Genomic DNA, 14,588 nt, shown 5'->3' on the forward strand with positions numbered 1-14,588 from the left:
GTGAGAATGCTGTTCATTGACTACAGCTCAGTGTTCAAAACCATAGTGCCCTCAAAGCTCATCAATAAGCTAAGGACCCTGGGACTAAACACCTCCCTCTGCAACTGGATCCAGGACTTCCTGACGGGCCGCCCCCAGGTGGTAAGGGTAGGAAACAAACACATCCGCCACGCTGATCCTCAACACAGGGGCCCTCAGGGGTGCGTGCTCAGTCCCATCCTGTACTCCCTGTTCACTCATGACTGCATGGCCAGGCACGACTCCAACACCATCATTAAGTTTGCAGACGACACAACAGTGGTAGGCCTGATCACCAACAACGATGAGACAGCCTATTTTGAGGAGGTCAGAGACCTATCCATGTGGTACCAGGACAACAACCTCTCCCTCAATGTGATCAAGACAAAGGAGATGATTGTGGACTACAGGAGAAGGAGGACGCCCCCATTCTCATCGACGGGGTGAAATCAGGAGACTGAAATTATTTGACATGGGTCCTCAGATCCTCAAAAAGTTGGACAGGTGCCCCATCGAGAGTATGGTTGCATCACTGCCTGGTATGGCAACTTTTCAGCCTTCGACCGCAAGGCACTACAGAGGGTAGTGGGTAAGGCCGAATACATCACCGGGGCCAAGCTTCCTGCCATCCAGGACCTCTATACCAGGCGGTGTCAGAGGAAGGCCCTAAAAATTGTCAGACTCCAGCCACCCTAGTCATAGACTGTTCTCTCTGCTACCGCACGGCAAGCGGTACCGGAGCGCCAAGTCTAGGTCCAAAAGGCTTCTTAACAGCTTCTACCCCCAAGCCATAAGACACCTAAAAACAGGTCAAATGGCTAGCCAGACTATTTGCACCCCCCCCCCTCGTTTATGCTGCTGCTACTCTCTGTATATTATCCATGCATTGTTACTTTAGCACTACCTACATGTACATATTACCTCAATTACCTCAACTAACCGGTGCCCCCGCACATTGACACTGTACTGGTACCCCCTGTATATTGTGCTTTTTAATTATTATTTTTGGCTTATCTATTTTTTTTACTTAACACTTATTTTTCTTAAAACTGCATTGTTGTTTAAGGGCTTGTAAGTAAGCATTTCACTGTAAGGTCTACCTACACGTGTTTTATACCTGTTGTATTCGGCGCATGTGTATTTCTCTTCCACTTTGACATTATAGTATTTTGTGTAGATCGTTGACCAAAAAATGACAATTAAATCCTTTTTAGTCCCACTTTGTAACACAACCACATTTTGAAAAAGTCAAAGGGTGTGAACACTTTCTGAAGGCACTGTATATCTGTTTGGGTTTACCAGGATTTGCATGGTGTACTCTCATGAATGGTCTCTCCATCTCTCGAGGTGTCCTTGCTCAAGGAGTAGGATAGTGGATAGGTCTAGGTACTAAAGTGCTATGACCCCAAGAACCCTAACACCGTGCCCTTAAACACTAATCACGTTGACAGATGCGGTTACTGAACACTAGCTAACTCTTTACAAATCTCCACCCCTTTAATCTGACATTTTCTAACGACAGGAAAGTAGGTCGAGCTCTACGAGCCGCTCGTAATGAAATCCCCCATGTGACCCTGGAAAGCCTGACAACTGTATCACACTTTATTCGCTTCAAGGCAATTCCAAGGCATAGAGCAGGTGAAAGATTATAGATAAAACTACATTACCCAGCATGCCTTTCAGAAAATCTCTCTTTGTTTGTCGTGGGAGAGTTTGACAGATGATGGAGAATTGGCATCGCTGGACCTCAGCTCTCAAGGAAAAGGCTTTCAAAGGCTTTCAAAGTCAGCGCAACACAGGATTCCTTGGCAGGCTGAGGACATCTATTAACTGAAGTTTATTTGAGCAGTGCCCTTTCCCAGCTCGTTACCCTCTCTCCCAAACCCACCTTCCACCCCCACACAGCTGTCCCTTTCCCATTTGTTTTGGTTGCAGAGATATTTCAAATATCCACCTTAATGCACCCCTTTGCCTGCTTCCCCCTTAAGCTCCATTCTAGGGCATGGTGGTATATCGTATTTTACTATATACCGGTATTGATGCACAGACCGGTTTGAGTTTTTACATTACCTTCTATCACGGTATTTGAATGTTTGGATTGTTGAATGTTATACGCCGTGTGTAATAGTTTTATAGTTTACTCCGCTACTTGAGTCATCTCTTGTAGCTCTCTCCATGCCGCTTTCCACACAGACCTAGCCCTGCCCCCTGTCACTTACGGAGTACATTTGATGTTCCTCAACCATGACACACTTGCGTTCAGTCTGCATGGTCAGTGCAGCACATGCAACAATGTTGATGACAATGATGCTGTTTTCACTTTGCTTCTTCATATAAAACAACTAATGTTCTAGCGGTCTGTAATGACACTATTAGTTTGTATTTCTTACATCTGAAAAAAACGGCTAGTTTGTCTTTTCTTAGCAAGTTGGGCCTAAATCGTGTTAGCCGCTAATGCTAATTGCTGGTTAGCTGGCTAGCTAATAAATGTACTGAGTCAGAGCAAACGTAGCTAGCTATCCAGCCTGATAATACCAGTGATGGTGTAGACCTAAACCAGCATGTTGTCTGTGCAACAGTATCTTCTAAATCAAAGAGGAATACGCAAAGCATCATTATGTTAGCTACATGAAGTAGCTAAGATAAAGAATATAGGGTCCACTAGGAAACACTTATTAACACTTTGGTTCCTACCCTGTCACAATAACTTCTCCTGGCATTTTCCTTCATTGTCATGGCAAACAGCACTGTATTCAAAGTGCCCACTATTATATTCTAAGTATAGAATTAGAATAATCATTCTATTTCCATGATTCCAACAGTTCACCCAAGTGTTTTGCTCTAAATCGCAATTGCAACATTTGGTAAAAAATAAGGCCTAGATTGTTTGACCATATCGTGCAGCCCTACGTGGCAGTGTGGAAATGACCTCAAATGAGTGGAGGAAATGCCGAAATTTTTACAAAGTATAGTGATATTATATTTTGGCCATATCGCCCAGCCCTACTCCAGACCACTCTCACTCATCAACCAGGAAAAGAGCAACAGGCCAGGGTAGGGTATCTCCTGAACTCCAGCCCCCCACCAAATTTACGCCATGTCTGACATTTACCTCTGTCAAGAAAGGTCAGATTGCTATTCCCCTCTCACATTCCAGGCACGTGCTTCCCAGGGAGACAGGTTTCCAGGGAAACCGTAACGGGCGCACATGTGACAACGTGACGAAACGCTTGTCTGTGAGGCAATGAATCCTGATAAAGGTTTCACCATTTCCTGTAAAAATGCCCTGCTCCGTAGAACTGCTTAAGTACAGTGCCCTAGTATGGGATGTGGTCTACTGGTAAACACTTTTGTCAAGCGTTCTGGTACTGGGCAAATTCCTTTTGGGAAAACACTCCTAAGGGAAACCCAAGGGAGAAAGACTGGTTCCAAGTTAACACCCAGAAGACATTGTCAAAATATTGGTAAACTCAAAGGATACAATGCGCCGCTCACGAGGCAATACCCACTGTATTACAGTATCCAGCTTTTGTACTGTAATGCAGTGATAGAGGCATCGTATCTTCATTGGTAGACCAAAAGGGACAGACCAAACAAAACTTATGTGGGACAGTGGTATTGACTGTCATGGGTAAACCCCTTCAGGGGAAAGTCCTAGAAAATCCTGGCACTCCTTTCAACGTGGAGCAAAATACTGGCTCAACCCTGCGTGATCTCTCAGAGCCTATAAAAGCCCTTAATGTCATGTCCTTGTACCTCAGTATCTTTTTCTCCACTGCTACTAAATTACATTGGATCTATCTACCTTTGTCTGCCTTTGGTATCCTACACTTTGGTATCCAACCCAGTGAATGATGACTGGAAGATTATAATCCTGACTATGCTAATACTGCATTATTCTACGTGATTACTGCAACCTTAATCTTGAGTCTAACAACAGTATTTCTTGAGTTAATTGACATTATGCCCTACATACTCCTGATATGAAATACCTTTTGTACTTCACTCAGGCTTCTGTAAAATGAGTCCTTTCCTATCTTTAACGGCATCCAAACCTAACAGACACATTGCTCTGTTATCCCCAACTCATCTGGGAAAACCACGGGGATCATTCCATGACAACAATCCTATCGAGAGACCAGGGGAGGGGCATCCAAAGCAGTTGTTAGGCAGACATGTCATTTCAACCTATTGGTGATCTCTAAAACAACATGGGGAGCTACATGTCTGAGCCTCTAATGAGTCCAGTGACGGCACCTTAAAAATTATATTTAACAAACGGCCAAACAATGTGAGGAATGGCGGCCAAAGAATTCAGAGCATCCACATATTTCCGAGGGATATACAGAGGGAGTAAATATGTTTACCAGTCTATGTGTGGGTACAAGAGAACACTCCAGATGCAACTTCTACCTCTATGCCAAAGACAAGAACTTAAAAATGATATTGGCTGCTATTCAAAACCCCAAGGCAAAGTCTTGACCAGTTCACTTAAACCTCCATTTCAAAAGAGTTCTCATGCACGTCTAAACCAGAGAGCCCAAGCCCAAATTAACATTTGAGGCTTTTAGCAGACACTCTTATCCAGAGCAACTTAGAGTAGTGAGTGCATACATTTTTGTAATATTTAATAGGTGTCCCCCGTGGGAATCAAACCCACAACCCTGGCGCTGCAAGTGCCATGCGCTACCAACTGAGCCACACAGCACCCATGTGGCTCTGTTGATATCACTGATATCATGACATTTTATGCAACGATGTTGACACCTTTCCAAGTGAACACAAGCTGTATTCTTTCTGTTACAGAGCTTAATTCTATTTGAAAGTTTATTTGCCTAGCCAAGTTGGGTTTTGAGCGGAGAAAACTAGAGTGAATTGTATACCTCTAACTCTTTCTTAGCAATATGGATACCATTATCCTGTCGCTTATACTTGAGGGAAAACTTAAGGCATGGCACCCAACATAATCACAACCAATTACCTAACACGAGGAGTGTAGCACCTTATCTAGAAGACTGCTTTTTTTTAATCATTGACATACAGTGCCTTCAGAAAGTAGTAATATCACAACAATATGTGGAATAAGTCAAGTGGTGTGAATACTTTCTTAAGGCACTATGAACAGAAAGCTGTAACCGTATTCAAAACTCCTTTTAACCATTTGTTAGACTGTCAGTGTCTCTCACTTTCTCTTATTACACACTCAAAAGAAGTCAAAACAAACAGACATAGTCATGTACCTCATTCCTGCCCCACGGTCTTCAGGAGACATCTTAGGAGTTCTAGTTTGGTTCTGTTACGATATTAAGGTAGTCCGAAGAAGACGTGGTTCTGGATATAAGTACTTGTCTGTCACAGCAAAGCTCTACAAATCGTTCAGGTCAAGTCAAGACACAGTTGACGTGCCACACAGCGCGAGACCAGCTAGTGTTTATCTTCAATGAAGCCTGAGCTTGACTATTTCAACCAGACCCATCTAAAAATAACACAGGTCACACAGCATTCCATCAGGCAACTATCAAAAGGACAGAGAGGTTGGGGCAGGGTGGTGGGTGGTGGGTGGGGGGGGGGGGGGGGGGGGGGGTACGAATACACCAGTGACAGGGTGGGAGCTGCCCCTCTATGTCAGTGTCACTGCCCCCCTCTGTAAAGTTTGGGGGGGCACAATCTGTTTATCAGATATCTTTGAGTGTGTGTGTGTTTTTTTGTGATTGTGTGTGTATGTGGGAGCGGGGTTTCAGAAGTAGAAAGCAAGCACATGTCATTGTTGTCTTTGTCGAATGTTGACGCCATATCCGGTGTAAACTACTCAGACGTTGCGCAAATGCTAGCTCTCCCCTGCTAACAACAGTTCAGTTACAGTCTTTATTTAGCCGTAGTGGAGTAAACATTATGTTGCAAAGTTACGCAAACACGATAATGATTGTTTAGGTAACTTTTGGCCTTTTTTTATCATGTTAAGGATATTTTAAGTTGAGGAGCATTGATGGGGCTGAGTTCTGTGACTAACTGTAATCAGTAACGTTACCAGCAAAAATAATCAAATCAGATTACAGATACTTTTGAACAACTAGATTACTTCTAGGATTACTGTTAAATTCAGAAAGGATGTTTGCGAAACAATCGTTGATACCTTTCTGTTTTCCCAATGACATTCAAATCAGCATTCAAATCAAATCAAATCAAATCAAATTTTATTTGTCACATACACATGGTTAGCAGATGTTAATGCGAGTGTAGCGAAATGCTTGTGCTTCTAGTTCCGACAATGCAGTAATAACAAGTAATCTAACTAACAATTCCAAAACTACTGTCTTGTACACAGTGTAAGGGGATAAAGAATATGTACATAAGGATATATGAATGAGTGATGGTACAGAGCAGCATAGGCAAGATACAGTAGATGGTATCGAGTACAGTATGTACAAATGAGATGAGTATGTAAACAAAGTGGCATAGTTTAAAGTGGCTAGTGATACATGTATTACATAAGGATACAGTCGATGATATAGAGTACAGTATATACGTATGCATATGAGATGAATAATGTAGGGTAAGTAACATTATATAAGGTAGCATTGTTTAAAGTGGCTAGTGATATATTTACATCATTCCCATCAATTCCCATTATTAAAGTGGCTGGAGTTGAGTCAGTGTCAGTGTGTTGGCAGCAGCCACTCAGTGTTAGTGGTGGCTGTTTAACAGTCTGATGGCCTTGAGATATAAGCTGTTTTTCAGTCTCTCGGTCCCAGCTTTGATGCACCTGTACTGACCTCGCCTTCTGGATGATAGCGGGGTGAACAGGCAGTGGCTCGGGTGGTTGATGTCCTTGATGATCTTTATGGCCTTCCTGTGACATCGGGTGGTGTAGGTGTCCTGGAGGGCAGGTAGTTTGCCCCCGGTGATGCGTTGTGCAGACCTCACTACCCTCTGGAGAGCCTTACGGTTGAGGGCGGTGCAGTTGCCATACCAGGCGGTGATACAGCCCGCCAGGATGCTCTCGATTGTGCATCTGTAGAAGTTTGTGAGTGCTTTTGGTGACAAGCCGAATTTCTTCAGCCTCCTGAGGTTGAAGAGGCGCTGCTGCGCCTTCTTCACGATGCTGCCTGTGTGAGTGGACCAATTCAGTTTGTCTGTGATGTGTATGCCGAGGAACTTAAAACTTGCTACCCTCTCCACTACTGTTCCATCGATGTGGATAGGGGGGTGTTCCCTCTGCTGTTTCCTGAAGTCCACAATCATCTCCTTAGTTTTGTTGACGTTGAGTGTGAGGTTATTTTCCTGACACCACACTCCGAGGGCCCTCACCTCCTCCCTGTAGGCCGTCTCATCGTTGTTGGTAATCAAGCCTACCACTGTTGTGTCGTCCTCAAACTTGATGATTGAGTTGGAGGCGTGCGTGGCCACGCAGTCGTGGGTGAACAGGGAGTACAGGAGAGGGCTCAGAACGCACCCTTGTGGGGCCCCAGTGTTGAGGATCAGCGGGGAGGAGATGTTGTTGCCTACCCTCACCACCTGGGGGCGGCCCGTCAGGAAGTCCAGTACCCAGTTGCACAGGGCGGGGTCGAGACCCAGGGTCTCGAGCTTGATGACGAGCTTGGAGGGTACTATGGTGTTGAATGCCGAGCTGTAGTCGATGAACAGCATTCTCACATAGGTATTCCTCTTGTCCAGGTGGGTTAGGGCAGTGTGCAGTGTGGTTGAGATTGCATCGTCTGTGGACCTATTTGGGCGGTAAGCAAATTGGAGTGGGTCTAGGGTGTCAGGTAGGGTGGAGGTGATATGGTCCTTGACTAGTCTCTCAAAGCACTTCATGATGACGGATGTGAGTGCTACGGGGCGGTAGTCGTTTAGCTCAGTTACCTTAGCTTTCTTGGGAACAGGAACAATGGTGGCCCTCTTGAAGCATGTGGGAACAGCAGACTGGTATAGGGATTGATTGAATATGTCCGTAAACACACCGGCCAGCTGGTCTGCGCATGCTCTGAGGGCGCGGCTGGGGATGCCGTCTGGGCCTGCAGCCTTGCGAGGGTTAACACGTTTAAATGTCTTACTCACCTCGGCTGCAGTGAAGGAGAGACCGCATGTTTTCATTGCAGGCCGTGTCAGTGGCACTTTATTGTCCTCAAAGCGGGCAAAAAAGTTATTTAGTCTGCCTGGGAGCAAGACATCCTGGTCCGTGACTGGGCTGGATTTCTTCCTGTAGTCCGTGATTGACGGTAGACCCTGCCACATGCCACTTGTGTCTGAGCCGTTGAATTGAGATTCTACTTTGTCTCTGTACTGGCGCTTAGCTTGTTTGATAGCCTTGCGGAGGGAATAGCTGCACTGTTTGTATTCGGTCATGTTACCAGACACCTTGCCCTGATTAAAAGCAGTGGTTCGCGCTTTCAGTTTCACACGAATGCTGCCATCAATCCACGGTTTCTGGTTAGGGAATGTTTTAATCGTTGCTATGGGAACGACATCTTCAACGCACGTTCTAATGAACTCGCACACCGAATCAGCGTATTCGTCAATGTTGTTATCTGACGCAATACGAAACATCTCCCAGTCCACGTGATGGAAGCAGTCTTGGAGTGTGGAGTCAGCTTGGTCGGACCAGCGTTGGACAGACCTCAGCGTGGGAGCCTCTTGTTTTAGTTTCTGTCTGTAGGCAGGGATCAACAAAATGGAGTCGTGGTCAGCTTTTCCGAAAGGGGGGCGGGGCAGGGCCTTATATGCATCGCGGAAGTTAGAGTAACAATGATCCAAGGTCTTTCCACCCCTGGTTGCGCAATCGATATGCTGATAAAATTTAGGGAGTCTTGTTTTCAGATTAGCCTTGTTAAAATCCCCAGCTACAATGAATGCAGCCTCCGGATAAATCGTTTCCAGTTTGCAGAGAGTTAAATAAAGTTCGTTCAGAGCCATCGATGTGTCTGCTTGGGGGGGGATATATACGGCTGTGATTATAATCGAAGAGAATTCTCTTGGTAGATAATGCGGTCTACATTTGATTGTGAGGAATTCTAAATCAGGTGAACAGAAGGATTTGAGTTCCTGTATGTTTCTTTCATCACACCATGTCACGTTGGCCATGAGGCATACGCCCCCGCCCCTCTTCTTACCAGAAAGATGTTTGTTTCTGTCAGCGCGATGCGTGGAGAAACCCGTTGGCTGCACCGCTTCGGATAGAGTCTCTCCAGTGAGCCATGTTTCAGTGAAGCAAAGGACGTTACAGTCTCTGATGTCCCTCTGGAATGCTACCCTTGCTCGGATTTCATCAACCTTGTTGTCAAGAGACTGGACATTGGCAAGAAGAATGCTAGGGAGTGGTGCACGGTGTGCCCGTCTCCGGAGTCTGACCAGAAGACCGCCTCGTTTCCCTCTCTTTCGGAGTCGTTTTTTTGGGTCGCTGCATAGGATCCACTCCGTTGTCCTGTTTGTAAGGCAGAACACAGGGTCCGCGTCGCGAAAAACATATTCTTGGTCGTACTGATGGTGAGTTGACGCTGATCTTATATTCAGTAGTTCTTCTCGACTGTATGTAATGAAACCTAAGATGACCTGGGGTACTAATGTAAGAAATAACACGTAAAAAAACAAAAAACTGCATAGTTTCCTAGGAACGCGAAGCGAGGCGGCCATCTCTGTCGGCGCCGGAAGTGAATTGAAAAAAGGTTTAAGTTTGTTCTGCCTGAGCTAGTCTGACCACAAGTCAGAGAGCACTTTAATGACACACCCAAGTGCGTTTGATGGATCACGTAAAAACGGAAAAGAGCATGAATTGGCTTTTGTAGGCCACAGTCCAAGCAATGTCTTCAAATGGTGCGACTGCTGTCGGCATCCAAAGATTATCCAACTTGAATAAACGCTAAAATGGAAAGCTGTTTTAACATATATCTATTGAATTTTTTATATCAATAAGTGCACCACCCTGACCAAGGCCTTTCTCCCCCGATTGCTCACTTTGGCCGGGCGGCCAGCTCTAGGAAGAGTCTAGTTGGTTCCAAACCATTTAAGAATGATGGAGGCCAATGTGTTCTTGGGAACTTTCAATGCTGCAGAAATGTTTTGGTACCCTTCCCCAGATCTGTGCCACGACACAATCCTGTCCTCCTCTCGACCTCATGGATTGGTTTTTGCTCTGACATACACTGTCAAAAGAGGGACCTTATATAGACAGGTATGTGCCTTTCTAAATCATGTCCAATCAATTGAATTTACCACAAGTGAACTCCAATCAAGTTGTAGAAACATCTCAAGGATGATCAATGGAAGCAGGCTGCACCTGAGCTCAATTTGGAGTTTCATAGCAAAGGGTCTGAATACTTATTTTTATAGATTTGCAAACATTTCTAAAAAGCTGTATTCGATTTGTTATTATGGAGTGAGGAAAAACATTTATTTATTACATTTTAGAATAATGCAACAAAATGTGTAAAAAGTCAAGGGGTCTGAGTACTTTCCCAATGCACTGTATATTTCCCTAAGACTTGTGTCGGTAGAAAATTATTCAAAATTATTCACAACTGTAATGGTTGCCAGAAGTTGTGGAGTATGTTGTGTAGATCGGTAGGGAAGAAATCCAATGTTATCCCTTTTTAGATTTAATTTTAAGGCAGCAAAATGTGAAGACTGTGCAAGGTGTGTGTTCCGTTCCCACTGACAGGAAGACGTGATACTTCTTTGACATTCAAGGCACTTGAAGCTGATAGGTTTTCAGTGTTAATAATGATAAATAAATGCTAATATATCCAGAATTAGACAACTATTGACATAAAAAAAGTACATTATCGATATAAAAAAATTCTAATTCATGATATAGAAATTGAATTAGCTAAAGATAAATAGATAAAATGTATTTATCTATATCAATTATTCAAATGTTGATATCAAGGACTACCTTTGATATTGGAATTATTGATAACAATAATGTTTTTTTAATGTAAAAATGTGAAATATAGGGCCTCCCGGGTGGCGCAGTGGTTAAGGGCGCTGTACTGCAGCGCCAGCTGTGACATCAGAGACTCTGGGTTCGCGCCCAGGCTCTGTCGTAACCGGCTGCGACCGGGAGGTCCGTGGGGATATCTCCCTAACCCGTCGTCCGGGTTAGGGAGGGCTTGGCCAGTATGGATATCCTTGACTCATCGCGCACCAGCGACTCCTGTGGCGGGCCGGGCGCAGTGCGCGCTAATCAAGGTTGTCAGGTGCACGGTGTTTCCTCCGTGCGGCTGGCTTCCGGGCTTCTGTGTTAAGAAACAGTGCGGCTTGGTTGGGTTGTGTATCGGAGGACGCATGACTTTCAACCTTCTTCTCTCCCGAGCCTGTACGGGAGTTGTAGCGATGAGACAAGATAGTAGCTACTAAAACAATTGGATACCACGAAATTGGGGAGAAAAAGTAATAGATAAATAAAAAATTTGAATTATTGATATCAATAATTCTAATATTTGATATGAAAAGAGTCCTTGATATCAAAATTTTAAGAATTGATATTTGATATCCACACTTTTATTATATCTGCATAGCGATAACAACAGTTTTTTTTTATATAGTACATTGAATTATCGATGTAAAAAATGTGCTTCTCCATTTAATTCTATGGGGAATTATTGATATAAAAATGCAATTATCAAATATCAAAATATCCACTATAGAAAGCCGTTTCTATAGTGGATAACATATTTTCATATAATATAATTTTTAATATCGATAAATACTTTTGGGATATAAAAATGTGAATGATTGATAACGAAAATGTAATTATTGATGTAAAACATTTCATTACTAATATAAATCAATCAATTAATATATGTTAAAATGGCTTTTCATAGTGGTGTAGCCTACGGGTGGGAATCTAATTTATTATTGATATCTACATAGGTCATTGAGGTGAATCACACTGCTGCTCTCTCATTTAGCTATTTACGCCTACAATAGATGTCATTCTATTGGTCATATAAATGTTTGTCTTCTTCTAATGCCGCTTAAGGTGAAAGTAATCTAAAAGTAACTGAACGTAATCAATTTACTGAGTTTGGGTAATTCAAAAGTTACATTACTGATTACAATTTTGGACAGGTAACTAGTAACTGTTAATGGATTACATTTATATAGTAACCTACCCAACCCTGATTGTGTTGTATTGTATTTATGCCACAATTTATGCTACATTTCACCATGTTTTAACTATGAAATACAATATATTAGACAAACATGGTAACAGAAAAAATGTATAGTTTCATCCAAAGCACATTAAGAACATCAACAATTTATTATAGATTTTTATATCCAAATGACTTATGCAAATCCTTTGACTGTGACAAAACACTCATGACGAGTATTTTTGGTCCAATGTCAGGTTTCCTTCAGAAGCACACCCCCTGCTTAGTCTTCTGACCTGACTGGCTGCTTGTAGGGTTCAAAGTAACTGCTGTCATAGGATCAGTTCCTGTAACACAGAATCAAACAAACTCTCTGTTTCTCCCTCTCTCTGTCACACACACACACACACACACACACACACACACACACACACACACACACACACACACACACACACACACACACACACACACACACACACACACACACACACTGCATGCCATATCAGATTTCACAACCCCACAAACATCACAGTTGTCGTGGGAACAAACAACACGTGTGTCCTATCTCAAAGCAGATTTATGATCGAAACACGAAGCGTAACAGGTGTTATGATTCAAACACATAATACTACACATCCAAGTCATATTCCTTGACAGCAACAGCTCGCTATAGATAACTTCTCATTATGACTCAGATCCAGTTTTACATGTTGATTTTAATTGAAGATTTGAATTGTTGACGTAAATGGGTGATTTGAAATGTTGTGTATACACACAAAGACTGACAAAAATAGGTGTTGAGAAATGTTGTGTAAACACTATTCAATGGGTGATTTCAGATATGTGTGTGTGCAGAGAAAATTATGTATATAGGACCATTAAGAAACATCAAATCAAATGTTATTTGTCACGTGCTTCGTAAAAAACAGGTGTAGACTAACAAAGAAATGCTTGTTTGTGTTTGTCTAAGGTAAAGCTGTGAAAGCGTGGGTATTTCTGGGAGTGGAGGTATTTTTGTCTATTTCCTCAGCACGTGCAGCCCATGGGATCAGGGTTACGTAATCTCTGGCCTGTGTCGTCATTTTGACAGCTGCTCTGACTTCAGAACGACAGCATTCCTCAACACACCGGCATGCACAGCAGCCATGAACCCAAAACAGTAATATTTATAATTTTTTCAACTGATATCTATCAAAGTTACATAATACTCATGTGCGTTTTGTCCTACATTTAAACGTTTCATCCCAGCCCCCGTCCACCCAGCAGTAGGCCTTTTGCATCTTGGTAGGCCGTCATTGTAAATCAGAATTTGTTCTTAACGGAAAAAATAAAAAAAAGTGTTAAATGACAATCAGGGTTGGAATCAATTCCAATCATTTTGTAGACACTATCCAGAGCGACATACAGTAGTGAGTGCATATGTTTTCATATTGGTCTCCCATGGGAATTTAATCGACAACCCTAGCGTGGCAAGCACTGTTCTCTACCAATTGAGCAACACTTGTTCACAACCCTAAATTCAAACAAAATTCTTGAATTCACTTATGAAGTGCATATTTTACGTGGAATTCAATTCGATTTGCAACAATCTTCTAGTTATTGAACTGGAATTAATATTGGAATTGTAAAAAAATACATATATTTGGAATTCAATTCAATTCATATCATAATGGGTTTAGTAACAAAATAAACTACAGGATTTGTTGTAAATCGTTTCAACTTGAAGTTATGTATAGCTGGGCTGTCTGAACACTCATATGATCAGCCCGATAGCCATAACAAATTGAATGGGAATTGGAATTTGTGGAATTGTTAGGGATAATATTGAATTAACCACATAAAAAAAAAAAATTGAACTAACATAGGAATTGAGAAGAATTGAATTAACTCTGAATTACAACATTGACATGGAATTTGAATTGATGGAATTTACATGGATAGGAAACATGGACAATTAAGAGGGTTATGTATGTGCGTGCGTGTGTGTGTTTTATGCTTTTTCCCTATGTATTGAAAACTACTTGCAGTATACTGAAAAAAAATACACTGCTCAAAAAAATGGCGCAGTGGTTAAAAAAACACTAAAATAACACATCCTAGATCTGAATGAATGAAATATTCTTATTAAATACTTTTTTCTTTACATAGTTGAATGTGCTGACAACAAAATCACACAAAAATGATCAATGGAAATCAAATTTATCAACCCATGGAGGTCTGGATTTGGAGTTACACTCAAAATTAAAGTGGAAAACCACACTACAGGCTCATCCAACTTTGATGTAATGTCCTTAAAACAAGTCAAAATGAGGCTCAGTAGTGTGTGTGGCCTCCACGTGCCTGTATGACCTCCCTACAACGCCTGGGCATGCTCCTGATGAGGTGGCGGATGGTCTCCTGAGGGATCTCATCCCAGACCTGGACTAAAGCATCCGCCAACTCCTGGACAGTCTGTGGTGGATGGAGCGAGACATGATG

At 42.6% G+C, this 14,588-nt stretch overlaps 2 protein-coding genes across 4 annotated transcripts in view; one reads left to right on the top strand and one right to left on the bottom strand.

Moving 5' to 3' along the window:
- LOC139386660 (RAN binding protein 9) overlaps positions 1–14,588 on the top strand; it is a 371,620-nt gene that overhangs the window by 212,939 nt on the left and 144,093 nt on the right. The gene's annotated exons all lie outside the window — the stretch shown is intronic.
- LOC139387155 (reticulophagy regulator 1) overlaps positions 1–14,588 on the bottom strand; it is an 83,570-nt gene that overhangs the window by 25,046 nt on the left and 43,936 nt on the right. Inside the window, exon 1 of one of the 3 annotated variants that reach the window (XM_071133195.1) lies at positions 5,259–5,537. The exons of the other annotated variants lie outside the window; for them this stretch is intronic. Within the exon in view, the coding sequence (XP_070989296.1) occupies positions 5,259–5,290 (32 nt within the window). The 5' untranslated portion in view covers positions 5,291–5,537. Of the gene's footprint in view, positions 1–5,258; positions 5,538–14,588 lie in introns of those variants that run through there. 3 annotated transcript variants of the gene reach the window in all.

Source organism: Oncorhynchus clarkii, chromosome 28 (assembly GCF_045791955.1).
Source record: "Oncorhynchus clarkii lewisi isolate Uvic-CL-2024 chromosome 28, UVic_Ocla_1.0, whole genome shotgun sequence".
NCBI classification, from domain to species: Eukaryota; Metazoa; Chordata; class Actinopteri; order Salmoniformes; family Salmonidae; genus Oncorhynchus; species Oncorhynchus clarkii.